At 39.1% G+C, this 26,566-nt stretch overlaps 1 protein-coding gene across 2 annotated transcripts in view; it reads right to left on the reverse strand.

The window, feature by feature from the left end:
* Positions 1 to 1,128: 1,128 nt before the first annotated feature.
* The window catches only part of TMEM182 (transmembrane protein 182), a 76,482-nt gene continuing 51,044 nt past the window's right edge, over positions 1,129 to 26,566 (reverse strand). For both annotated transcript variants that reach the window (XM_043603053.1, XM_043603054.1), the window contains 2 exons: positions 18,493 to 18,630; positions 1,129 to 3,397 (listed from right to left, as the gene is read on the reverse strand). In XM_043603053.1, coding sequence (XP_043458988.1) covers positions 3,177 to 3,397; positions 18,493 to 18,630 — 359 coding nt within the window. In that variant the 3' untranslated portion in view covers positions 1,129 to 3,176. The remainder of the gene's footprint in view (positions 3,398 to 18,492; positions 18,631 to 26,566) is intronic.

The following is a 26,566-nucleotide window of genomic DNA, read 5'->3' on the forward strand; positions in this document are numbered from 1 at the left end:
CAGATGTATGTACAGCTTATGTTTACTGGCACCTCATATCTGTCTAATCCTTATGACATTCTAAGCCTCTTTGTAAGCTTAATCTGGTTGCTTTTCATGAAAATATAAGTCAAATTATGTACTGAACTGAAGAGACCATCATCAATTGAGTAAAACAGTTAAAGTGGTACTCAGGGACATACAGCTATCTTACTGTCCCCCGAGAGAAACGGATTTGTAAAATTTTGCTTATCTCAATTATATTGATTTCCATCACTCACTTTATCTCTTTGTATCCAAATTTATAATTCTGGGTAGACACACACACACACACACACACACACACACACACACACACACTTATGTGTTGATGATAGATACACAGATAAATACCAAATGCTGACACCTCATCCACCATGCACTTTTCTAAGTGGATTTAATATTCAACTTCAATAAATACATTTCATATATTAGTCAAAACAGTGACTAAATGGCCAGGAATAGCACACCTAGTAGCATTTTTTTAAGTCGTACCCTCCACCCCCAAACTGAACACCATCATTCAGCTTCTCTGCACAGTTTTTCCAGCCAGTTCCAGTGCATGTACCACCTGCTGCCCGACCAAACTGAACCCCCAGAGCAAATACAGTATGGAAAGACAACAGCTTTCCCCAAGTCCAAGGGCGTGAGGCACTGCCCTCTTACTTCACTCCTTCCAGGATGGCACCAAAAAGACATCTCATTTGTTACACTGAAACTTTATGATGCAAAATCAACACACTTACAAAGGGTTTTGACATATTATTTGGAAGCTTCTGAAAATTAATCAGTACACCGAATAGAGGCAAACACACTATCCCAAATCACACATGAGGCTGTTACGAGAATATACTGCATATTTCTGCTATTTTAAAGTATATTTTACTTATAGACACAGCACACAGAACTCACCTTCCTTCCTTCCGCAGATTGCTGGTAAGTAGATGGGGAAATGCATCTGAATTAATGTGATTGATGCATTACAACTATGAAATACTTCCAAAGTGTGTATCTGTGTAAAAGTGTCATACACATCAGATATTCAGCCAATTGCCTTGTGATAAATATATGGTAGCCGCATAAGTGTATTAGAAAATGAGGATAACCATCTGAAATTTATAAATATTCAAACCTTTACTGAAAGCAGCTTGTATGTGAAATTTAAATGACATATAATACACTAGAAAAAAGGCTCCATTCCAAAGTTCTACAAAAAGGAATTGTATTTACAGATGACATGAACTAATCAAATACATCTAGCATCGTCTGGAAAACTTAATGGCATGCCATAACTTAATATCACAGCAAATATGCATAACAGAACCCATAATTATTTTTCTAATAATCAAGCCAAAAGCAAAGTAAACGGAGCAATATAAAAATGAAAACAGAAAAAGACAAAGGCAAGGATCACAAAAAACATTTATGATATAACTCAGATGGCTTGAGAAACCAGTTAAACCCCTGAAGCTTTTTTTTTGTCTTGTATTCTTGTATTTGGTTTTTATTGCATGCGAATCCTATCTGTCACTAAACATTAAAATGCCCTCATGATTCTGCAGATACCTCAGACGGTGGCGATCCCTCCAGAAATCCCTCCCACTGAAACAGGTTAACGGAAAGGATAGATGTGTAAGAAGACAGGTGATCTCTCCATCAGGGGGACGAGGAATGGAAAGCAATAGCCCCTCTATCCTACAGCATCTTCTCGGCGGTCACTCTTAATTTGTCTCTGAGTCCTGCCTTAGGTATTCACAAAGGCCGCAGAGCAAAATGCTGTGTCCAGAACAAAGCTCTCATACCACACAGGTTCTCTGTTCCCTCACCAACACCAAACTGCTCCTTGGTGGAGGTTTCCAAGATGCAAATTCAACGTGGGCTTCTCAGATGGATTTGATTTCAATGAAAATTAGTGCCAAACAAACATCTTTGATATGCAAAACATCTACATGTCTACACTAGCAAGTAAGAAAGAATTATTCACCAACCAGCACAAAGTTTTCTTCCAGGAGGTTAAAGGAAATAGCAGATCTGTAAATGTTAAAATACCTATTGTAAAGATGAAGGAACTGAGAGACAATAATTAAGGGAATCAAATTATCAGAAGAACTACAACCTAGAAAATCTTGGGGAAAGTTACTATTTCATGGTCTTTAATACAGCAAGGCTATTATTTCATGTGGAAATATTTTGAAAGTTTATAGCTAGTGCATATTAAAAGCACATTTCATCAATAAATTTTCACATGCTGAACATATTAGCCTATAATTTTAAATAGGAATTTTAAAATATCAAACAGAACTCTGAACTAAGCTAAGGTGCTTGGTTGTTACATATTTTCAGCCATGTTACATATAATTAATCTACTGAGCTCGTGAAAACCCAGTCTGCATCATATGTAATTTGGCAGTGCAGATTTGCCACTTTTAAACATAGTTTAAGGTTTATGTAAGCATGCACAATTAAGTAACCTAAGAGATTAAGTAAGTAACCAAACTACTGTTGGGGAGAATGTGGGATAAGCACACATTCTCAGTCTGGTTGTGGCCCATTTCAGCCGATGTGTTTGACTGATAGCACACTGCTATCTATTTTTAAGTCATAAATAATTGGCTCACAGGAGTCAGTGAATGTGTATGGGGATACGCATGTGTGTGGAGAAGAAATGGAGTAAGTTCTCTGACAACATTTGTATTCCGTTCTTAATTATTCTCCAAAGATTTTTTTTTAATAGCAGCAGAAGTGAACGCCAAGAAGGAAGCTTTCAATCAAAGCTTCATTGGCCCAGGTGGTGGTGTTATGCCATTAACAGGCCTTTGTAACCTGTGTGAGCTTTAACAGGTGCAATGAAAGGGAGGCCCATGTTACCTGCTCCTTACAGAACTAGGTTCTTGATAGCACCTATGTGAGATGGACACATGTGGCTGTTGGGAAAGACTCTAGGACCTTCCTATTAGGGGAAATCACAAGTAAAATATAAAAGTGAACTTCAAATAGCAACTAAATAGCTCACCAACTAATTCTATGCTGGGATCACCAAAACAAAATGAAAAAAAAAATTCTCTCTTCTAAAACCTCTCAAGAAAACATGGGTGGCAACAGTTTGATTAGTGATGTATCTGATTATGCTCAAGAAAACATGGGAGGCAACTGTTTGATTAGTGATGTATCTGAATATGCCGTCCAATAACTAGAAATAGTAATCCTGCTAGCAAAGAAAAAAATATCCCCGCTGGGGCCAGAAAAAATGACCAGCCATAGAGAACAGAAGGGGTGAACTCCAAGCAGTCTCTCATTTTCATGTTTTTGTAGCCTTCCATGTCAGCCACTGCCTGGACCCAGATGACATACAGCATCACCACCAGGGAAAACAGGATGCCTGGGAAGGACAAAACGAAAGACCTTTAGGCTTTATGAAGATGTTTTCCCAAGAACGCTAACCAATCATTTGCCTGATGATATGTCTCTAAAAATACAATCCTAGCCAAGTCACCTACTTTGTGTCAGACTTTTTATTTATGTGTTTTATATGCACATTGTCTATCTTTAATTTTCAAAGCATTGAGATGAGAGCTATGGTGACATAAGAACAATGGCAACAGCTGTCATGCATTTACTGAGTACTTACTGTATGCCAGGCTCTGTATTAGGCGTTTGTGAACATAAGAGTCAAAGATCCTGCCTGGTGGAATTTCTTCTAACATTTCCCATCTGTACTGTATGTCTGGTTTGGGGTGAGCACTGTAATATATTATTTATTGAAGTATACAATAAACTGGTAAAAATAGGTACCATTAACCCTTGGTTTTTAACTAGCAGTTTTCAGAGCTGATTTTCAGCTCAGGTCTTTCCGGCTGTTGTTATGTTATTACAACACAGCTGACTGGTGCTACGGGTAATTGTGTCAATGAAAACAGAAGCTGAAGTGAGTGCCAGACAAGAACGGAGATGAAAGCACTGGACTAATGTAAAAGAATATACATGATTCTTTCGAATTGAAATATATACGGTAAGATGGATCACGGCATAAAGGAAACATTGCCTGGAAAAAGTTCAGTGGACTATAAAACCACAGGTTTAAGAGCAAGTGCCTTACCAAACAAAAGAAAGGAAGTAAAAAGAATGTGGGGATGTGGGGAGGGAGCAATATGACAGGAGAGCTTCACGGATGCTAAAATTTGAGAACACCACAAAGCATATACTTTTCCATGTGGCAGCTACTGAAAAAAAAACAGAAGGGAGCAGCACTTCTGAGCTGCAAACCCAGGTGAGTCAGCTGGCTGACTCACTCACTAGTGACAGATCCGGAGCAGGATGCAGCCTGAGGGATTCAAATCTGTCCCTAAGCAAAATATACTTGAGGTCATTTGCTAGCTGTTCAAAAGTTCAATCCAAACCTGTCAAGGACCTATTAGTTTTTGAATTAAGGAACAGAAGCATCAGGCATCAAATCTCCATATTCTAATTGCCAGTCAGTCTGAAAGGTAAACATAACCCTGGGACTGAGAGCAGAGATGGTGGCATATTGGTAGGACACAGTAGCTTTCAGGAGCCTAGCCATTAATCACCCTTCCCCAGTTGATTGTGCTCCTACAGTATTTAGGATGCCCTCTCTCTCTTGGGCCATCAGTTGCATAAAGAATCTTGAGAAGCACTCACAAAAGAAGAAGGGCTTATAAATATGCCGAGGTGAGTCTCAAACTTTCTCATAATCGTGATACAAAGTACAGAGCAATGAAGAATCAACATAGATGCTTCACTAATAGGAAACATCCTTCACACTGTGGTCTGTAATGTAAATGCAAATATGGCAGCACAGAAGAGTGCAATTTAACCACCGAACAACAGCGATGTCAGAGAGAAATAGTAAAGTCATAGCCGCCGAGCAAACTCCTCGCAAAGCCGTACCTCAGATGTTGACAACAATATGGCAAGGCCATGTGTTGTCGAGCAACTCTGTGCATTTCAATACATTTTCCTGCAAATATATAGACACCGTTCTCTCCTAATGTAAAAGTTTGGCTTAGTTATTTGCATACCATTTGCCTTATGCAAACACACTGCAAACCTTTGTTATTATTTGCGGATATGTTTCTTTATCTCTCTTCCGTCATATGAATCTCTTGTGCTTTCAGGTATTTTTACTAAAAAAAAAAAAAAAAGAAAAAAAAGAAAACTGCCTTTGTGAAAAACTAGAAGTCTTATTTGTATATCCTTTCAAAAGTTACAAAACTCATTACTGAATTTAGAGTATTCAAAAAAACACATTGCAGGTAATCATGTGGAGATTTTTTATAAGGAAGAATTAACTTATACTTAAAATATACTTAAATATTAAAAAATATACTTAAAAACTGCTGTTATTCAAGAGCATTTGCATCCTGAAAGCAATGAAAATAGGCATTTCTATCACTGCAGTCTTTAACTTGTTCACCAACTGAGGATACTGCCCATTTAATTCATATCATACCAGCTTCTAATTATATCTTCCCATGGGGTAAGACAGAGTTTCCTTACCTATTAAAATTGCCAGTGTTTTATACCAGTGTGTGTATGTGTGCATGTATACACTTGCACATGGAGACAGAGACAGACAGAAAGAAAATGAACTAACAGACATTGAAAAGTAAGAATTTATGATGGAGAGTCTGCGTGAGACATCTGGCCAACAGAGGAATCAGGAGACTGTTACATAGAGATAGACTGATGAAACAAATAAATATATTGAGGTTAGTTGGAATCATGTTCTTCACCGCCTGAAAGGGGAGTTACAAATTTGGAAAGGGGGAAAGTTAGAATAAACTCTATTCTATTTGTTTGGAGTTAAATATATCAGTGTGAATTTATGGTTCTAGGTAGATAGACAGATAGATGATGGATAGATAGATAATAGATAGAGAAGTAAAAGTGTGTGTGTGTGTGTGTGTGTGTGTGTGTGTGTGTTAAAATATACCCGTATGTATATGCCTACATATATTACCTGGTTCTGTTCCCTGAGAGGGTCTGAGAGCAGTAACACCCCAGTAGCATGGAACATACCAAGTATCCAGATCTTCGCTTCTAAATATCAGACCCAAGCATCTCAAAGAAATAGTTGTATCCAGGCTGGGACAGAAAGTACCAGGTAAGTCAGGAACATCAGATGTGCTCAAGGAATTGTGGGAGTGTCTCAGAAGTGAGCTTCAGGGACTTCCCCAGACAGTTCTGAGGCAATCTGACTATCAAACAACAAATGATAATGGTACATTATACCTCACTGAATAAAACAGAAATCTGAGCCCACAGTGATATAAATAAATGAATAAATAAATTAGCAGGGAGACGGGAAAGCTTTTCCTTACAGAATGCTAACTTATAAATGTAGAAGGAATAGTTGAGTTAGAAATCGCCACTTGGCAATCATTTAAGTAATAATTCAGGCAAGAAACAAAAATGGATGCTAAAACTAGTAAATGAAATGTAGATGAGAAATAAATATTTACACAGGCTCAAAGTCTCTTCCCACAAGACACTTATCAATTTGTAAAGGGGAAAACAGTAATTTTATACTGAAGAAACCTAGCAAATATCACCTTATTCAAATGATCAAAGTGCACATCACCAGTGGCATGACATATTCATGTCACTAACAACCTTGTCAGACACAATGAGAATAGCACAGCATCACTACTGTGATGCAGCCAAAAATGAAGAGCCTAAATCCAGCCATAGGAAAACATCAGACACGCCAACTCAGGAACACTGTAGAAAATCACAGGCCTGTACTCTTGTAGAGTCAAAGTCATGAAGGTCTACCTAGGATTTATTCTGGTCTGATGGAGATTCGAATGACACAACTACTAAATGCAAAGCCTGTTCCAGGACTGGATCCTTTTGCTGTGAAAGACATTATTGAGATGGTTAGTGAAATGTGAATGGAGTCTCTGGGTGAAGAGACTTTCAAGTTCAATGTAAATGTGAAAATATTTCAAAACAAAAACCAAAATGAATGAATAAAAAAAAGTGTAGTGGGAATCTGTGGCTATGCGTGTTAGAAAGAGCATATATATGCTCTCTATATATGGGGGAATGGGAGGAGGGTATGTGTGTTCATATACCCAGCAAGATACATCTTCTTTCCACAACTTTATTTGTGACTATTACTGAACAGTAATATTACTGATCCGGTTCACCTACCAAGTGGAGAGTCTCATCTGGGAGAATACTAACAGCAAAATACTATGGAAAAATCTTAATTACTATCCCGTGATATCTTAAAGGACTCTCATTCATGAAAATATAACCAATAACTGTCTTGAGCAACAAGTGATTTGCATTTCAAGCTCACCTGCCACTATGATTTTAGCAGAACTAGAAAATATTGCTAGTATTTAGGTAATAATTTACTTCTAAAATTAAGTTAGATTTAAGTTTGGTCATATTTTGAAAGCATGATTTATTTCCAATTAAATTTAAAAATACCTAGTTTTTGGAAGACCAACAAAAATTAATAAAACAGCTCACTGGAGGCATAATCAAAGTAAGGTACCAAAACCCATGAAGATTTATAATAATAAAATCATGGACAAATAAGTCACAAGAACCTGTTGGTTCCCTTATTAATTAGCAGTGTGAGGAAGAGCCATTAAACTTATGATTTCATACGGATTCTCTTACGAAGTTGAAAACTTTTCCCTCTAAATATCAAGAATTCAGGGAATCTGGGTGGCTCAGTCGGTTAAGCATCCAACTTGATTTTGGCTCAGGTCATGATCTCATGGTTCATGGGTTTGAGCTCCACATGGGGCTCTGTGCTGACAGCATGGAGTCTGCTTGGGATTCTCTCTCTCTCTCTCTCTCTCTCTCTCTCTCTCTCTCTCTCTCCTGTCTCTCTACCCCTCCCCTGCTCGCTCGCTCTCTCTCTCTCTCTCTCTAAAAAATAAATAAATAAACATTAAAAAAAATTAAAAAATATCAAAAATTCTATTTGGAAAGCATTTTCTCTGAAACAAAAGTCACATAAAATTTAGTCACAAATGGCCATCAGGAACACAATTGCTAATGATAAACAAAATGGAAATGATCACAATGTGGAAAAAAATACAAAAGAACTTTCCCCAACACCAAGTCACAGACTGAAAAAACTACATGTCCTCAATATTTCATAGAAAAAAGTATGGAAAAATAAGACATACTATGAATATTTTGTATACTATCTTATAAAAAACAAATTTAAAAATGTAGTCGTAGGGAAAAGTTAGCCACAAGAATGGAAACTCTTCAAAAAGACAGGCAAATGTCAAACCCCTATATCCTTGCCTAGAAATAGACATATTTGTATTAAAAAACAAAAGCCTTTTGGAGTTACTGAAAAACGATAAGCTTGATCTTTAACTGCTTAGATGTAACTGAACTGCCTTGAAATGTGTTTTAAAACTTCTTTTTTTAATGTTTATTTATTTTTGAGAGAGACAGAGACAGAATGCAAGTGGGGAGGGGCAGAGAGAGAGGGAGACACAGAATCCAAAGCAGGCTCCAGGCTCTGAGCTGTCAGCACTGAGCCCGACGCGGGGCTCCAACTCCCGAGCCATGAAATCATGACCTGAGCAGAAGTTGGATGCTCAACCGACTGAGCCACCCACGCACCCCTTGAAATGTGTTTTAACAACTTGAATCACAAGCAGCTATTGGTCACTTGGGAAAGAATCATAAACTCAAGATGCTTCTATTGGCCTCTCTGTGTCATGCTTCCACACAAATTCAGTGGCAACTCATTTCAGCTTTCATTGGGCACTGAAAATGTCACAGAATTCCGTAGTCAAAAAAAATGCATTATGTAGAAAGCTGAAGTGAACAGTAAAGTAGAATTAGAAAAAAATTGCCTTTTCTCTACCTGGAGGATGCATGTACTCTAGAGACAGGGCAATATTCAGCAAGGGAATCTACACAGAACTACAAAGTAAGCTTCAAAAAATTTTAGGATGGGGTGCCTAGTGGCTAAGTCAGTTAAGTGTCTGATTCAGCTCATGTCATGGTCTCATGGTTCGTGGGTTCAAGCGCCGCATCGGGCTCTGTGCTGACAGCTTGAAGCCTGCTTTGGATTCTGTGTCTCCCTCTCTCTCTGCCTACAACCCCCCAACCCGTGTTGTTCTCTGTCTCTCCCTATCAAAAATAAACATTAAAAAAAAATTTTAGGATGATAGCTTCAGCTTGCTTCTTGCATCTATTTTCAGAAGATGAAAATGAGGTCTGCAATAGTCAACTGCCACAAGGTCAAAGTAGTCTGTGGCATAACACAAATGGACACCCTGATACACCCTGATAGCAGGTATAACACACTAGCCTGAAGACATTCGAAAGACATTCTACAATATAGAGAAAATATTCCAAGGAGCTGGTGGGAGATGAGGTTACTTTTCTAGGTAGAGTTCCCTGGAGGGCAGGGAGAGGGTTCATGCTAATGACAGAAATGAAGAAAAAATCTGGAGTGTGGGTAAGAGTACAAAGGATAGCATGGCAACTGTGGATCTTACATGCCCAGAAGAAAGAACAAAAATGAAACAAAAAGCAATGTATTTACTGTCATTTTCTAAAAGGAAACACGGCAATTAATCAAGAAATACATAACGAATGCCTTCTTTGTTCTGCATAGGGACACTGAGAAGCATGACTGACAAAGTCCCCAAAAGGGGCTTTTGCAGAAGATCCATAAATAGTCTTCATACAAACATGTTTTAACTTATCCCGTACTCATATTTGAAAGTATTATATTAAGCCCCAATGGTTTGAAGTTTGTTCCAATGTGTAAAAAGCATTCCAGGCTCATTGTTTCTCTTTCTCATTTTTTTAAAACCGAGGTATAATTCACATAGAGAAAAATGTACAAATTTTAAGTGTATGGTTTGATGAGCTTTGATAAATGTAAACATCAGTGTAGCCACAGTCCATTGAAAACAGAACATATTCATCACTGTCACTACAGAAAGGTTCTTCACGCCTCCTCACACCCCTCACCCAAAGCATCTATCACTATAGCAGAGTTTTGCCCTCAGAACTCCACAGGAATGAAAGCACGACCGCATGCAGTTTTTGTCTCTGGCTGTTCATACTCAACATGATGACTGAGAATTCACCCACGTTGTACATGTGCTAGCCATTCCCAGCTTTTTACTGCTGAGCCCTGTCCCATTGTAGGAACAGACCACATTTTACTCATCCATTTATCTATGGGTGACCACGTGGGTTCTTTCTAGGTCTTGGGGATAATGAATTAAGCCACCACTATGAATATTTTGGTTTGCGATGCTCCAACTCAAACATAGAATCTTGAAGTGATGGCTACATCTCCTTAGACAAATGGCTTTGTCCCTTCCCTTTCATTATCTGGCCTCATGTTTTTATTTAGTCAACAAAACCGATACAATGTCTATCAGATTTCCCAAATATTTATTACTTTCTTAGATTGGCATGATCATCATAGGCATTAAACATTCTGCGTATCCGATAGTCTGTTCTCTCTCGAGAAAGAGTTATTGATACAGAATGATCATGAGGGTTTATCCATCCATACAAGTCAATAGGGATTTCATCCGGAAAGCGGTTTTCGCTTAACTCCATGGAAGTATTTACTCACAGTCACACTCACTAAGCAGCAAGCGGCTGAACAGTACAGGCCTGGATTCTGACTGCCCTGGTTTAAACCTGACCTCAAAGGTACACAGGTTAGAAAGCTTCAAACTTTCCCAGCTGAGCAACCTTGACAAAGTTCTGTACTTCTCTCTGTCTCAGGGTCTTTGCTGGTAAAATAGAGATGGTGCCAGTGCCTCCCACAGAGAGCAGTCATGGAGAATGAATGGAAGTAAAACACTTAGCAAGGTGTCTGGAACAGGACAAGCATATAACAGGCATGGGCTAGTTTGGTTATTATCATTGTTTTTATTGAGCTTTGGCATGAGCTCCCGCTAATAGCTAGCAAATATTATTCTCTGAAATCTTTTAAAGCATCAGAGCTTCTCATATGACTGGGCTATTTCAGGACTGGCCAAGAGGCAAGAAGATAAACTGCCATGGTGCCTTCCAGTTCTGAGATTTCAGAAGTGAGGGAGTGCCCATGTCTTATTAGAATGCTCCACCAGGTGGCACCAGTCACCCCACAGGCCCACTGCTGAATATTTCAGAAAGGGTAACAGGTGAATCCAGACTTATGCTCACTTCTATATATTAAGGATATTTTCTTTTTCTTTTTTTTCCCCTTTTTAAAAATTTTTATTTATTTATTTTTTAGTTTACATCCAAGTTAGCTAGCATACAGTGCAATAATGATTTCAGTAGTAGATTCCAGTGATTTATCCCCTATGTATAACACCCAGTGCTCATCCCAACAAGTGTCTTCCTTAATTCCCCTTACCCATTTAGCCCATCCACCCCAAAACCCCTCCAGCAGCCCTGAGTTTGTTCTCTTATTTAAGAGTCTCTTATGTTTTGCCCCTTCCTTTTTTTATATATTAATATCTTTTGCTTCCCTTCTATATATTAAGGACATTTTCTGCTTTAAGTATCCAGTTAGCAAACTTCTTGTCCCTCCCCAACAGCACTTTAGTTATAAAAATCTCTACGACAGACTCTTAGCATATGTCAGTCTGGTCATTTGGAGGAGTCTGTATCTAATGTGCTTCTCTTTCCTACAAGTAAGTATAAAGGGGGGAAAAGTCCTCAGAAAATACCTAAAAATTTTACTAAAAAAGGCAATATGCCTTTTTCATGCACTACTAGTTATTCTGAGCAACGTGACTATTTGGGGGAAGGATGTTGAACAAAACAGAATATTTGGAAAGAAATTGAGTCCCTCCTAGCTAAATTAATAACAGATGTTAATGATACACATACTTTAAAAAAGGAGAATGAAGTGATGGAAACTCATTCTGCCTTCCCACCATACCAAAATCTAACCCCACACCAGAGATGCCATTTATAAACAGGAAAGGATCTTGTCACCCTACACATCTGAAAATTCTCTTTTGGTGTGATTAATTATACTCCCAAAATACAATGACATGTGAGTAAAAGCATTCATCTGCCAGGCCTGTAGCTCTAGTTCTCAGAAGGAACCACACAGATGCATTTTTAAAAGGTTATGGAGAGCATTTATTCATGTTTGCAATTCAAGGTTTTCCAGAAAGTCCCAGTAACACTATTACTGAACTGAGCTCTCATACCCTAGGTTTATCTGGGCAGTAGCAGGACCATCACCCTGGAAGTCTCCAACGAGGACACACATACACACCAAGCTCAGGGTGGAGACTCAGGATCATAAGAGCTCTCTTCTTCACACTCCTCGTCCCTTCCCAGCCTTCAGGTGGCTGGGGTGGTGGAGATTTGCAGACCTGGGTCTCACTCATCCCTTCTGAACTCTCCTCTGGGGACCTCCCCCTTCACTCCAGCATCATATACCTACCACAGTGGTGCCCTGTTCGAAACTGAGCCAGGACACATCTGGTCCTAACAGCCTGTTACACACATTCCAATTGATAAGGCCACGTGGGAAAAAATAAACTTTCAAAGAAGTATCCAAGAAAGAAAAGTAATAAGGTTTTAAAGTATTCTTGTAAATAAAAATTCTTCAGAGTTCTTTCCTATTTAGTATCGACCAAGGTTGACTTATTCCAGCACTTGACGTTTACATGAAATGTCATAAAGAGGACATTTAAAATTCCACATCAAAATTTGAAGGGAGGCCTTCCCACATTATAATAGTATCAGTATCCAAAACAATACTTTTCCTGAACAAATTCCCAAATATTACAACTGAAGGCACAAATCCAGAGTACAAGGCAAGTACTTCTAGAAAGTTGTCACAGCAAGTACGAAGCAGGTACTTAGAAAGCAGATCTCATGTACTAAGCATTTTTACTGAGCAAAAGAGAAATCCAAGCTGTCATTCTGTATTTCATAAAAATCAGAGACACTAATTCTACTATAAGAAGTTCATCTGGCTGATGTATCAGTATCCTACAGTTTTCATTAGTCCCCCCTTCCTTTCCTCCTCCACTTGCCTCCAACAAAACACAGCTATGAGTAAAATGTTAAGTCCTGGACTTTGGTAAAATATTCTGTTCCCCACTGGGAGGTCATGTTTGTGATCCTCTCCTAAGAGCCTACCTCTGGTGCACTAGGAAAGACCCAGAAGCTCTAGAAAAGCCATTCTGGCAAGCATTTGCCGGTCTTCCAGGTCTGTTATGCTAACACAGAGGCCCCTTTGCTTGTCCAGGGTTAAGTGGCTGTTTATAGCCTGGATCTCTCACTATATAGACATGGAGACAGCAGGTGCAAGCAGGGAGATGCGTATGCCTGTAAGTTTAGAGCGCCTGCCTCTAGACCGTCAGCAATTCTTCCCTAATCCCTTCCTGCCCATGGTCTTCTGTTTCCTCCACATACTCTTCTCTTGCTCTGCTTTATCTGGAGGAAGACGTGAGAAGCAAGGAATGACACTGAGTACTTCCTGGAAGCCACGTGTTCACTGTCAGCCAAAAAAAAAAAAAAAAGAGAGACAGAGAGAGAGAACATCTGAAATATGCCCCTTGGCTTTGTGACCTATTTTTTCTAGGATTCAGGTGAAAAAGTATCTTGTAGTTTGCAACCATGACATCTATCTTATCTCATATAGAAATAAATGTGCTTAACTGATGAGCTACTACAAATTCCATTGACCTTTTGAAAGAAAAAGGAAAACAAACCACAAATCCGATTTAACTCTGATTCAGTATTTTATGTTGTATTTTGGATTCCGAATTTTATATTCCTTTCATATCCGCTCACCTTTCTTATGCTACTTTTTAAAAAGGGTTCGCATCACTACGCTTTTAGAAAGCACTGCCCTCCAGATCTGAAGGGAGCAGGGATGAGCTGTGGAGGGATGTGCTTCAGGCGTTTTATCCCACGTGACAGAGGATTTATACAATTCAGCCCAACTCACTCAGTTTGTATCCCTGGTGACCAGTAATATCTTGGGCAACAGCTGTCTAGGTAACTCTGTGGTCACAGAATGGGGTGGGAGTCAAACCACTACTTTGCCTCCAGGGGACAAATTGTTCCAAAGGGCCAATCACACTGCAGAGGTACCATTTACTTCCATTAATACATCCTGGGTCTACGAAAACAAAGGCTGCTATATTCCTGACTTCTAAGAGGTCCCCGTAGTCTCACCAGCCTGAGGGTCCCACAAGGGATTTAGTCAAGATTCAGAAGCTTTTCAGGCACCTCTACCCAGGAGGGACTCAGTCTAGCTCTACAATCAGCAGAAAAACATACTCCCACTTTGTCACTCAGGAAGAGGTGATTTCAATTATGAAATAAAAATCTTTGTACCCTAATATGCTGCTAAGATGCTGATCTCTACATTTTATGGCTTATCACCCAATGTCAGTGTCCCCGAACTTCCAGATCATGTCATTATTCTTTCCTGTTCACTTGGAAGTCTTACTCAGGCACAACAATTCCTGTATTGATATCACTTTGCCCAGGCACTAGGAATATTCTGTGGTATAATAATTTCCTCCATATAACCTAAATGTTTTGTAATGCGATGCCTACCCATTCTAACTTCTCCTGCATCTTTCCTATAACCTCCAATATCACAGGGTTAGGAGAAGACCAGTGTCAGCCCCCTTTGGACCTGAAAGTTCTCTGGGAGCCAACATTAAAACAAATTTCAGCACTTGTTTAGGCATTGTAGTGTGTATGATTAGACTCACTGAAACAGGTTCTGTAATATAACAATCCTGACAATTACCATGCACTTGGTTCATACCCGAACCTCCTTGGGGAGCACATGGCCAGAGACTGCCTGAAGAGGAATCTGCCCAGCTGTAAGGAGTGGCCACATATGTCCTCTAAGTTTTGCTCTGAGCCTGTTGACAGAGCAAGAATACCATGGACCCCATTCCTTACTCACACCGACAACTGTGACATCAGCATGACTCAGCTATGCATGGAATGCCCCAAAGCAATCTTCTTGCTAATGCCAAGGAGTCTTTCTACATACACACACAGCCAGCAATGGCCATTTGGAATTTGGGTATCCCCTGTCCTAAAGTCATCTGTCCAAATAGAGAGAGTGTGCAATCTTGTTTGTGGCATTGATAAAGCTGCCACGGCAACCCTGGGCCCAAGCTGCACCTGTCACTAACTGCCCAGCAGAGCACAGAGCATTGGCAAAGGCCAGCATGGGAGATTCAGGCAAGGAATGATGAGGCCCATAAAAAAAAAACAAAGACATTGTATAATACCAGATGCATGGAATGAGATCTCTTCATTTTGAAAATATAAAATCTGACCAAAGAAAGCATTATAAATTCAATTCTATTAAATTCAGTAGATGATTATATGCATGGGTCCATATTAAATGTGGTACACAAAAATCCGGCTGGCCCCAAAACCTAGTGTTTAGTACATATTTTCCTAGTGTTCATATAGCATAGCATGTAAGTTTCCATCTTCAGCTTTGAAAGGATAACTTGCTTATTAACATCACCTGAGAATGTCAATAATAGACAATTAAAAGGTTTTACAAATTCTTCTATCAAAGTACTCAAGCTTCAGGATAATTTATTAGCCCCATAACTGCCTTAACAAAATTGTGCTTCATTGTGGAAATTGCCACTGAACCATAAACTTTAGTTATTCCTGAGAACATCACTTTTTCTGCCCGACCTAATAAAATGAACAGTAGTATTTTGTCCCATCCAACAGAATATCTCTCTGTGTTTTGGGGAAACAAATATCCCTATATAAACACTAAAGAATTCTGCCCTGAAGAAAATTAAAAGTCAAATTTGAAAGGACGTGTCCTCATAATTGTCCAGTTCAGTTGCTTTCAGAATGGGTCCCAGAATACCATGGGCACCTCTCAATTCCCAGGGGCTATTGCATGAAGACTTGGCAAGGAGGACCTCAGCCCCATGCCCACATACAGCAAAGATTCATTGAAAAGAGAAAACCCACTGGTCATAAGCATAGGAGTATATATCAAATGCTTTACCTTCCTATAGAGTTCTCAGCCAAATATAATTCTCTGAATATATTATTTTCTTGTACAATTTAAAAATGACCAACTTTTTCTTTTTCAAAAGCACTAAACACACACAGAGACACATAATTCTTCCATCAGACTAAACCAAGGATCAGAGCACTTCTGAGTATAAAGCAACTATGCTATCCATAATATGCACTAAACTAACGCTATTACAGTTAACCCTTGAACAATGTAGCATTAGTAGCGCTGACCTTATGCACAGTTGAAAATCTGCCTATATCTTTTAACTCCCCCAAATTTATCTGCAGTTGAAAATTTGCCTATAACTTTTAACTCCCCTAAACTTAATGACTAATAGCCTACTCAACCAGAAGTTTTACTGATAACAGTCGATTAACACATACTTTGTATATGTATTACATATCGTATTCTTACAATAAAGTAAGCTAAGAATAGAAAATGTCACTAATAAAAACATGAGAAAGAAAAAATACATTTATAGAACTGTACTGTATTTATCAAAAAAAGAAATCTGTGTGTAAGTGGACCCAAACAGTTCAAACTATATTGTTCAAGGGTCAACTGTACATAGTTCCCTTATTGGAAAAGATTAAAAAAGAAAAGCAAGGAATGAGAAGAAACAAATATTTACAACCTCTAGCAGACAGCTGCTATTTCTGGGAAGACCATGGAAAAATATAAACCTTCACTAGATCTTTGAATAAAGCAAAGGTAGAATGTGGTTTTCCCTCCCTCCTTGAGGGAGAAAAAAAAATTTTGGCTCAGAAAATGGTCAGTTTTAAGATATATAAGGGGTTTAGTCTTATGGAATTATGAATGAAAGAAAGGACATTATAAGTTATGAGACTGAAATGGACCGACACAAAAGGCCACACATTGTCTGAATCCATTTATATGAAATTTCCAGAGGAGGCAAACCCACAGAGACAGAAAGTAGATGATTGTTTACTCAGGGCCAGAAGGAGAAAAAGAGGGGAGATGATGAGGTCTCTTTGTGAGGTGATAAAAATATTCTGGAATCAGAGAGTGGTAATATTTGCACAACTCTGGAAACATATTTAAAAACACTGCATTGTATACCTTAAAAATTTTTTAATTTTTATTTATTTTTGACAGAGAGAGAGAGAGAGAAAGAGAGAGAGAGAGAGAGAAAGAGAGAGAGAGAGAGAGAGAGTGAGCATGAATAGGGGAGGGGCAGAGAGAGAGGGAGACACAGAATCTGAAACAGGCTCCAGGCTCCGAGCTGTCAGCACAGAGCCGACCTGGGGTTCAGACTCACGGACCACGAGATCATGACCTGAGCTGAAGTCGAATGCTCAACCCACTGAGCTACCCAGGAGCCCTGCATTGTATATTTTACAAAGGTAAATTTTGTGAAGAAATCCAGGCCCTTGAAAACAAGGTCCTTGAAAAAACAGGAAAAGAATTGAATATAAGACAAAAGAATGACAGAATGGGTTAAACAGGACTCTGATTTGATGGGGTTTTTTCTTTTTTCTTTTTTCTTTTTTCTTTTTTTTTTGAGGTCTTTGAATGGAGGATCTGTATCTGATTATTCTTATTTTTATTCCCTCTACAGAATTAAGTACAATATTATGTAAAGAGCGTGCTCAAAGGAACTGTGAATTGACCATCGATTAAATGATGAGGGAACACATGAGGAGCTGTCTCTGAAATGATTTAGAGACAACAAAGCTATCCATCCTGTTTCTTTACTGTCATTACCATTTCTACAGAAACACTCTGTCCTTCTTATCTGACATTATAGTATAGCTTAGTCATGTGCAAGTTGGTCTTACTATAGTGAAGTTTGCCTAATTTTCTAGAACTGTTATCTTTACAAATCACCTGTGTGCTTATGTTTTCGGATTAGACTTCTGGCTGTTACTTCTCAATTAAATGAAAAAGATGGAACATTCACAAGACACACCTAGTCGATTATTTTTCTATTTGTGCTATGATCGCCATAAGCAGGCATTAAAAACACTAGTTGTAAAGCCGACTAAAACAAACGCAGGTTTTGCCAGGGAGAGAATGTGTTTCGCTAATGCCCATGAACCACAGTTAAGAAAACTGAATGGGGACATTGTAGAAAGAGATGTTTTTTACCTGTGATAAATAAATCATGCCGGTTTGTAATATCATCAGGAGGTTATCTCTTTTAAGATCACCCAGAAAAGTTCACCCACATCCTGATATTACAGATATGACCCCATTTTACAGAGAGAGTAAACAGGTTAATTTCCCTTCTAGTGCCCTCTTAATACAATATGGATACAGTGAGGAAAGGCTGTGGAGCATGTAGCAGGCGCTCAAGAAATACTGTATATAAATATCACTGTATTACCACTACTAGAAGCCTGAAATCTGAAACTAGAAAAGGAGAATATGAAGATATGGAGGAAACCCACGGCTGGAAATCACACCCTTTGCCCAGTGCGTACCTGCAGCAATGTACCCGCCTCCGCCGGCTTTATAGAGAACATGGCTCGCGAAGGGGGCTGCACAGATGATCAGAAAGCTTGCAGTCACCACGGCGACGACCCCCAGAAGCATCAGGACTGCCCAGAAACCACGGTAAACTGGAGACCCGGGGGTGGGGTGAAGGAGAAAAGAAAAACAAACTTAGATTGTGAACACCGCTTAGATTGTACCAGGCAGTTTCTTTCCTCTTTATTATTCTGATTTCAGCCATAGCACGGATGGGCACAATCCCAAACCACAGATCCTGAATTACAGTCCAAGGGAAACCTTATTAGGTAACTCCATACTCAATGATATCAACCTTCAATCAACTCGTGCTCGGTGTTTGCACCGCACACATGCTCAGTATATTCTAGGAGCTCATTTTCCGGACCAGATTTTCCATTTTAGAAGTGGAGATATTCCAAAATTCTGGAAAGAGTACCTTTGAGTAAGGATCTAATACCACAGATAGCGTTCCATACCAAATGTACAAAGACATGAAGATGCATTCACATTTACAAACATGGCCTCTTACTACCACTATAATCACTAGAAGGTAATAATCACTCCAATCCCCTAACAAAAAAGTACACTTCTGTTTAAATTGTGACGCCATTGGAAAGTAGTCTTCAGGTAATAAAAATAGAGAGCAAAAATAAAAATAAAAATTTGTACAGACTGAGATTTTAAGTCCAGTATATTTAAGGCATACTACTTTCTACCAATATTTTTCTTAGAAAGACTCAAAATGAGAAGTTAGAGTTGTCTCTTATGCATGGACCAGCAAGGCTGAATTAATGGATGCAGCTGGTGATAAATGGATTGTGCGTTTGGTGATACACAGTAATCAAATACAGAGGAATTCTAATGATCATTTTTGAGTGGGATAATTACCAATCTATTAAACAAATTCATCATTTCCCAAGGGATAAAACACTAAAATAAGTACCTTTTGGTATAAATGAGAGAAAGCTCTGTGAAACACATTAGTCAAGTTACCTTTTTTCATGAAAATATAGACTTTATATAAGAGAGCAAAAAAAAAAAAAAGATTTTATTTTTCTCCACAAGCTCATTTGGCAAAGAAAAAAACACGTCCATCACCTGCAATCTTACAGAAAAGAGGATGGGAAGGTGGAAACGTACAGGGAGAAGCCACTGCAGTTAAATGGGAAAGGCAGGCTGCACATTTTGTGTGGACACGTCTGAAAGCCCGGGTACAAGGCCGGCTTGTCCCCCACATGCCGTGCTATCCACCTGACAGTGGCTTCCTGGTCTGTGGTGTAGGAATATTCTGTGGCTGCGTTAAGGCTCCACAGGCAGCCAAGCAGTGGAGAAGTGCTGATCATATCTGAGTGTGGGAAGAGTGGCAGACTGTGAGCCAAACATGTGCCGTCCAGGTCCTACCAGAATTTGCCAGAGAATTGGCAAGCTTCACGGTTTACATTTTCATTCACACACACACACACACACACACACACACACACACAAATATTCCCTTCACATTGGGGAGCCTCACATTTTACATTTGTATTCACTTCATTTGCTTTATTGTCTATCATGTGACAGGTTCTGAGGCAAGTGCTAGGGGTGAAAATGTGAATTAGAGGCAGTCCAGTGAGTAAGGAGCCCATTCTGTCGTTCCCCTGATCACGACTAAAACGTGGACCCACATGGCAAACAACTATCTGAGGAGTCTGAAATGTAAACAGTAGCAAGTGGATTAAGGAGAGAAGTCTAGCTAGCCTTAAGGAAAGATAAAATTGGCTACAAAGAGTTTTCTGAGTTTTTCCTTTTTTTCTCTTCCTAGATTGGACCTGAAGGCAAGTCAGATTGGGAACTTTGTAAAAGTGTAAAAGGTGCAAACAGAAAACAAAACAAAACAAAACAAAAATCCCCATATGATCATCATTCTCACTAGATCAGCAGGAAAGGGGGCTGCTGTAAGCCAGAGTATAGGGAAAGTCCCCATGTTGAAGTCTTCTCTTTTATTCTCCCAGTCCTGTCTTCAAGGCCTCAAAAGTAGATCTGCACTGCTACCCGAGGGGAGGCATGGACACTTAAGATCCCAAATGACGATTTAACTCTTTTGCTATAAGAATGAGAAAAAGGAACCCTCAATTTTCAAAGAGTGAGGGAAAAAAAAGAGAGGTTTTCTCTTTTCTTTCACTGCTTTGCACTGTGCTACAATTGCATGGAACTGGGCCATGGCTCAGGAGGCCAAAACTCAGAAAACCTAATCTTTCCAGCCAGAAAAACTGGAAATGTGGGCCTTGGAAGCCTGAGGGTGTGGGAGAAACCCCACAGATGAGAGGGAGCCAGAGAAGAGAATCTCTAATTCTGTGTTTGAATCTACACAAGTGATGAACTTACTCCCCAAGTCGTGCATGCACAGAAAATGCCCAGAGAAGTGCAGTGAAGGCTCTGAGAACAAATTACAGCATCAAAACCACCCAAGTGCCAGAGCCCTGAGTGGCACATTACCCCAGGCAGACCCAAACAGCATAGCAAAGGCTTTGAAAACAGAATTGACCTTGCAAAGACTCCCACAGAAGAAAAGGACAGACGTGCAGGCGGATCACTCCTTCAAACAACAAATCAATATTCTCCAGAGAAGTTTTTACAATATGCAAAGTCTAGCAATGTATGTTCAAAATGTTTAGGCTATAATCCAAAATTACTTGATATACTAACATCCATGATAATCTGACCAATTCTCAAAGGAATGAGCAATCAGCAGACGCCAACCCAAAGACGGCTCAGATGTGTGAATTCTCATACAGACTTTAAAGCAGCTACTAGAACCATTTGCTATGAACTAAGGTAAACACTGTTGAAATGAATAGATAGAAATTCTTAGAAGAGAAATAGAGTCTTTAAAAAAAAGAACTAAAGTGAAGTGAAAAATATAATATCTGAAATTTAAAATCCATGAAATGAACTCAAGAGCAGAATGGAGATGAAAACGAGCAGGTGAAACATGAAGAGAGAGCAGTAGAAATTATCCCAATTGGAATAACAGGAAGAAGAAAAGTGATTGGAACCAAAAATAGCTAGGGTCTCAGAGACTTGAGAGACAATATCAAAAGATATCACATTTGTGTCACTGGAGTCCCTAAGGAAGAGGCAAATAATGTTGGTACAGAAAGAACATTCATAGAAATACTTCCCAGACTTGCTATAGATGACAGAAACTCAACAAACTCCAAAGGGAATAAACTAAAAAAAAAAAAAAAAAAAAAAAAAATTAGCCCAGAAACATAACAAAATCACTGAAAACCATGGATAAAGAAAAAAGTTTTGAATGTAGTCACAGGCAGGTGGGTGGGGGGGTGGGGGATGACATATTAAATGCAGGAGAACAATAATCCCAAGGACGGAAGTTTTTCATCAGATATGATGGAGGCCAGGAGACAGTAGAACATCTTCAAGGTGCCAAAAGAAAAGAACTATCAACCTCGAATTCTGTTTCTAGTGAAGATATCTTTGAGGGATGAAGGTGAATTTATCAAAGCAGAACTGTTCTGTAAAGACATGCGAAAATGGATTTCTTTAGGTGGAAAGAAATGACGCCAGGGTTCACTTGAAACTTCAGGGAAAAGGAAGTGAAACAGAAAAGGTGGATATCTGCATAAATGCAGTCTAGTATTTTTCTCATCTTAATTTCTTTAAAATATACTTGCCTGTTGAAATGCAAAAATATATTATCAGCAAAATATGGTAAAGAAGTAGAGCTTTTAGAGTATTTACCACTTCCATGGGATATAACCAGTTACTTAAGTTTCCTGACCAGTTACTTACTTAAGCTTTCTGAACCTCTAACTCTTCTGTAAAATACAGATGTCTGTATCCACCCTTTACAGTTACTGGAGGAATTATTAATAATGCATAGGAAGTGTGCAACACACAATAAGAGATCAATGAATGGCATTTATTTTGTGGTTGCTTTTATTCACATTATTATTTAAACTGTGCTAACACTATGCAGCGGGTAGTACTGTGTTCAATACTAGGAAAAGTGAATTACTTCCCTCAGAGATCCTTATATACTGCTTTTATGTACCATCGATGTTTGGAAATTCCTTTAGATTACTACACAGGATGCAGTAAAGAAGTGTTTGACAAAGGTCTCTCATACCGTCTTCCTTGGGAAGTTTTCTCATCCCCTAACCTCCAAGAAGGCATTGGGCATGTTTTATAACATGTAACTCTATTTCTAAATACCTGAAATACAAACAAATGGGGTCAGACACCGAACAAAAGACAGCTCAGACATGGTGACTTCAGATCCATGCCTTATGACCAACGTTTTGTAAGGATGAGTTGGGCTCATCAGTGTGATCCCTGCAGAACCGGAAAGCTAGAAACATGAGGTGATTAGTAGCAGGGTTGAAGTTGAAGGAAGCATTGGTCATTGGGTCCAAAAGAGCCACATGTGAACAAGAAGGCAGGCATTATGAATTGGGCCACAAACAGGGCGGAAACAGCAGGACATGCCTCCCCACAGAGAAGAGCAGAAGGACTGAAAGAAGGAGAGAAAGTACCTGGTGAGGGAGAGAGAGAAAGAGAGCAAGACAGAAATGCAGATAAATGCTCCCCAGAGTTGCTGTCGTTCCTGAGAGCTGCCAGTTCCTGTCCTGTCATTTGCTCTAACAAAATAGCCTGACTTTTAATTCTGAGTCCCGTGTAAAAGGCAGGAACAACAGATCTGTATTTAAGGGAAGGGGGAACCTCGCGCCTGGAGAGTTGTGAACATACAGAAATCGCTTCCAAGTGAGTTTCCTTATTGCAGTCACTGTGTGCTTTATTTTTCTGCTTGTGTTTCAGCATTCAAAAGTGCGTAACTTCAGGCCTATTTCAAAATGTTTTGGAACTTCCTGTTCCTTGGCTAATTATATTACCTTGTTTGCATATGTGGCACACTTTGATTCCAGAATTAAAATGTTCACTCGTAATTAAGAATCATCTCATGGAATTGGGTAGGGTTCTTTCACTGTCTGAAGTAAACCTGAGGCAATCAGAGAACCTTCAACATAAAGCGAATTAAGTATATGTGTTTTGGGAGTCAAACATGATATTGGGGCCCTTCCAATTACTAATTGTGTGACTCTGATAGACCACAGTTTTCTAAGATGGAAAATAATATCCTTCACATAAGTTTATAGAAAGAGTTGAGAAAATATAAGTAGCTGCATGCCGTAAGTACTCATATACATTTGCTATTACTAGTATTAATTAATACTCACCCTGTAATAAAATGTCAACAATATAGTTGACACATAAAAGACATCTTACTAATTTCATGGATCTAGGATGGACAAGATTTCAGTTGTAATATATCTATACCTTTTACATTTTGGCAGGGAGCATGTTTTTGTTTGGTCAGTAGTTTGTATTATTTAAGTCTCCTAGACTGTGAATGTTTCTCAGAGATCACTTCATTTGTTTCCTGGTTCCTTATATGAGCCCGTAAAAACTGTGAAGTTTTGTCTTTGAAAGCTTTGGACTGTGCCGAGTGAAAACATCTCTAAAAATCCATTTGAACCATTAAGGACAATTCAATGCTTAACTTAAACCATATTGGATTTCTACTAATTCCTATTAGAACATGAAGCAAGATGTACAATGTAAATAGATTTACATGTAATCTATATCATCACAATTTGGATTAATTAAAAGAAAGCTTCATCTGAATCTGTGAAAGTCCAGAATTAACAGCTATTTTCAAAGCAATGGAGTTCTGTTGATTCTAAATAAATTGGTGAACTGACCTAACAAAGTGCCCCTTGTTCAGGTGTTGTAATGAGGATGAGTAGTAATTAGTGTGACAACAGATGTTATAGGAATGGTTCTTCTAGAGTATTCAGCTTATTTTCCTTAATAGATGAAGCTTTTACCCTGACAGTATTACTTGCACCACCAATTTACTTAGTAACTCCATCTTCGTGGGTCTAGATTAAAAATCATCAGTCTCGGGTATGCTGAAATGTCATGTCACTATATCCTGTTTGTCACTTCACATTTTATAATATTTTCACTCACATATGATATTTTGTAGTTTTCATTTGAGGACTATCCTGTTGCTTTTTTAGTGGAGAAAAGAGACCAGTCATTAGAGACTGTCTAGGGTGTTCAATAAGAGTGTTATTTGGAATGCAAAACTATGTTCACAATGTGTTTTACTCTTAAAAAGTACATAACATAAAGAGTATTAACTGCATTGCAAATTCAAATTTCAGACTAAAACATGTACCAAGAGGAGCTCATATCCTGGGTATACCTCAAAGTCAAATTCCAAAATGACATTAATTAGGAACTGAAGGGAGACATCTACTAAGCATCCTTCAGGGAGAAAACAGAAAAATCACCCAAAACTGTAGGACAATGAAGGCCATGAAATAAAGTGGACTATTAACTGTGCACATCAGTATGTGTGCATATGTATGAGTGTGTGTGTGTGTGTGTGTGTGTGTGTGTACACATTTGCACTATGTGTGCAGGTTCCCACAGACCACAGACAGGAAGCTAATGGCAGAATTGGCATCTGTTCTGAATTCCGTCTACACGGTTAGTATTTTTTTCCACTAAGAATGTAATAAAATGCACTAAAACCCATTAATTTTGATGATAGAGCAACCTGAAGTTTTAATTCTAGATTCTTTTTTTAAGAAGTTCCATTCCAAAACATTCACATCCATCCAGTAATTCAAGCCGGCGTCTTACAAGGGACCGCAAAGAGAGACCCTGCCAGGCTTGCTTGGCGGATGGGGGTGTTGTTGACAACTATAAGTTACTTAATTTAGCAAACATATTTCTATGGCTCTCTAGGCACCAAAACCTGCTAGAGTAAGACACATTCCTTGCCCTCACAAGTTCAGTCCAGTGATGGAAAAACAAGTAAGTTTCACACTGTGTTGATAGGTGCCTCAGCAGAGGTATGCACAGAATATCATGGAGCCCGATGGACCACAGCCCAGAGAAGCCGCTATTTCAGGGCTGAATGGTAACGAGTAAAGCCCTACAGTTCTGATTCTAGTTGAACTGGGTCTTATTTGAACTGTCAGAAGGCAAGAGGGAAGGTCAGTGTAATCACAGTAGGAAAGAGTTCCACGGATCAGCAAACAGAAAACAGCTCCCTGCAGCTGCTTCCCATATGGATGACGGGAACAGAAAAAGAGGGATAGAAAGGTCGTCAAGGCCTTGTGTGCCACTCAGCAAGACACTCCTTGTCATACTGGTCCTAGGGAGCCCCTGAAGGTCAGTTATCAGAAATTATAGCCACACCTGTATCAGAATACCGCTCCTGTAGCTGTCCAGAGACAAACTGGCAGGAAAAAGAATAGAAGAAGGGAAACATAGAAGAAGGGAATAGAAGAAGGGAAACACAGTTAGGTAGGTGCCATAGTAATCCAAGTGGGGCCTAAAACGGGCAGTAGGGATAGAGACGAAACAAGCTTTAGTGAGAAGCTGTTGTTACAGGAGCTGAGAACCCAGCAAGAACAAAGTCTATCTTTATGGATTTTTCCTTTGCATGCCGGAACAGCGTGTTCTGTTAAGATAGTAACAAACCTCCTCTTGATTTTGTAATATTACAATGTACACATCAAACCTCCTTCCACACAGCGTGGAGAGGGAAAAGTCAACCCACACGATCACAATTCCAAATTCGTAGTGTTTTGATAGATTATTTTGTTGTGTATACAAAAATGTAAATATTGTATTTGCAGTTTAAAGATAAACTTAAGTGTTATTCATGTTTCAAAACTTGCTATCTTGCCTCAGACACCTCACAAAGCTAGTTCATAAAGCTAATCCTATGTTTCGACACATCCTCAAGCACACAGTGTGAAGTGCTATAAAATGTTTTATAAGAAGCCAAAACAAAACGCGCCACCCCCCGCCCCTCCACCATCGTCAGCAGCAAATGAGAACCTCCAGCATATGTTGCCGTTGCTTTAGGCAAGACGCTTCTGTTACACAGGCCAGCAAGCCTGTCCTGCATCTCCATACACTACTGGTCTTGGCAGCATTGGGCAGGTCTAAAAATACAGT

Source organism: Prionailurus bengalensis, chromosome A3 (genome assembly GCF_016509475.1).
Source record: "Prionailurus bengalensis isolate Pbe53 chromosome A3, Fcat_Pben_1.1_paternal_pri, whole genome shotgun sequence".
Classification (NCBI taxonomy): Eukaryota; Metazoa; Chordata; class Mammalia; order Carnivora; family Felidae; genus Prionailurus; species Prionailurus bengalensis.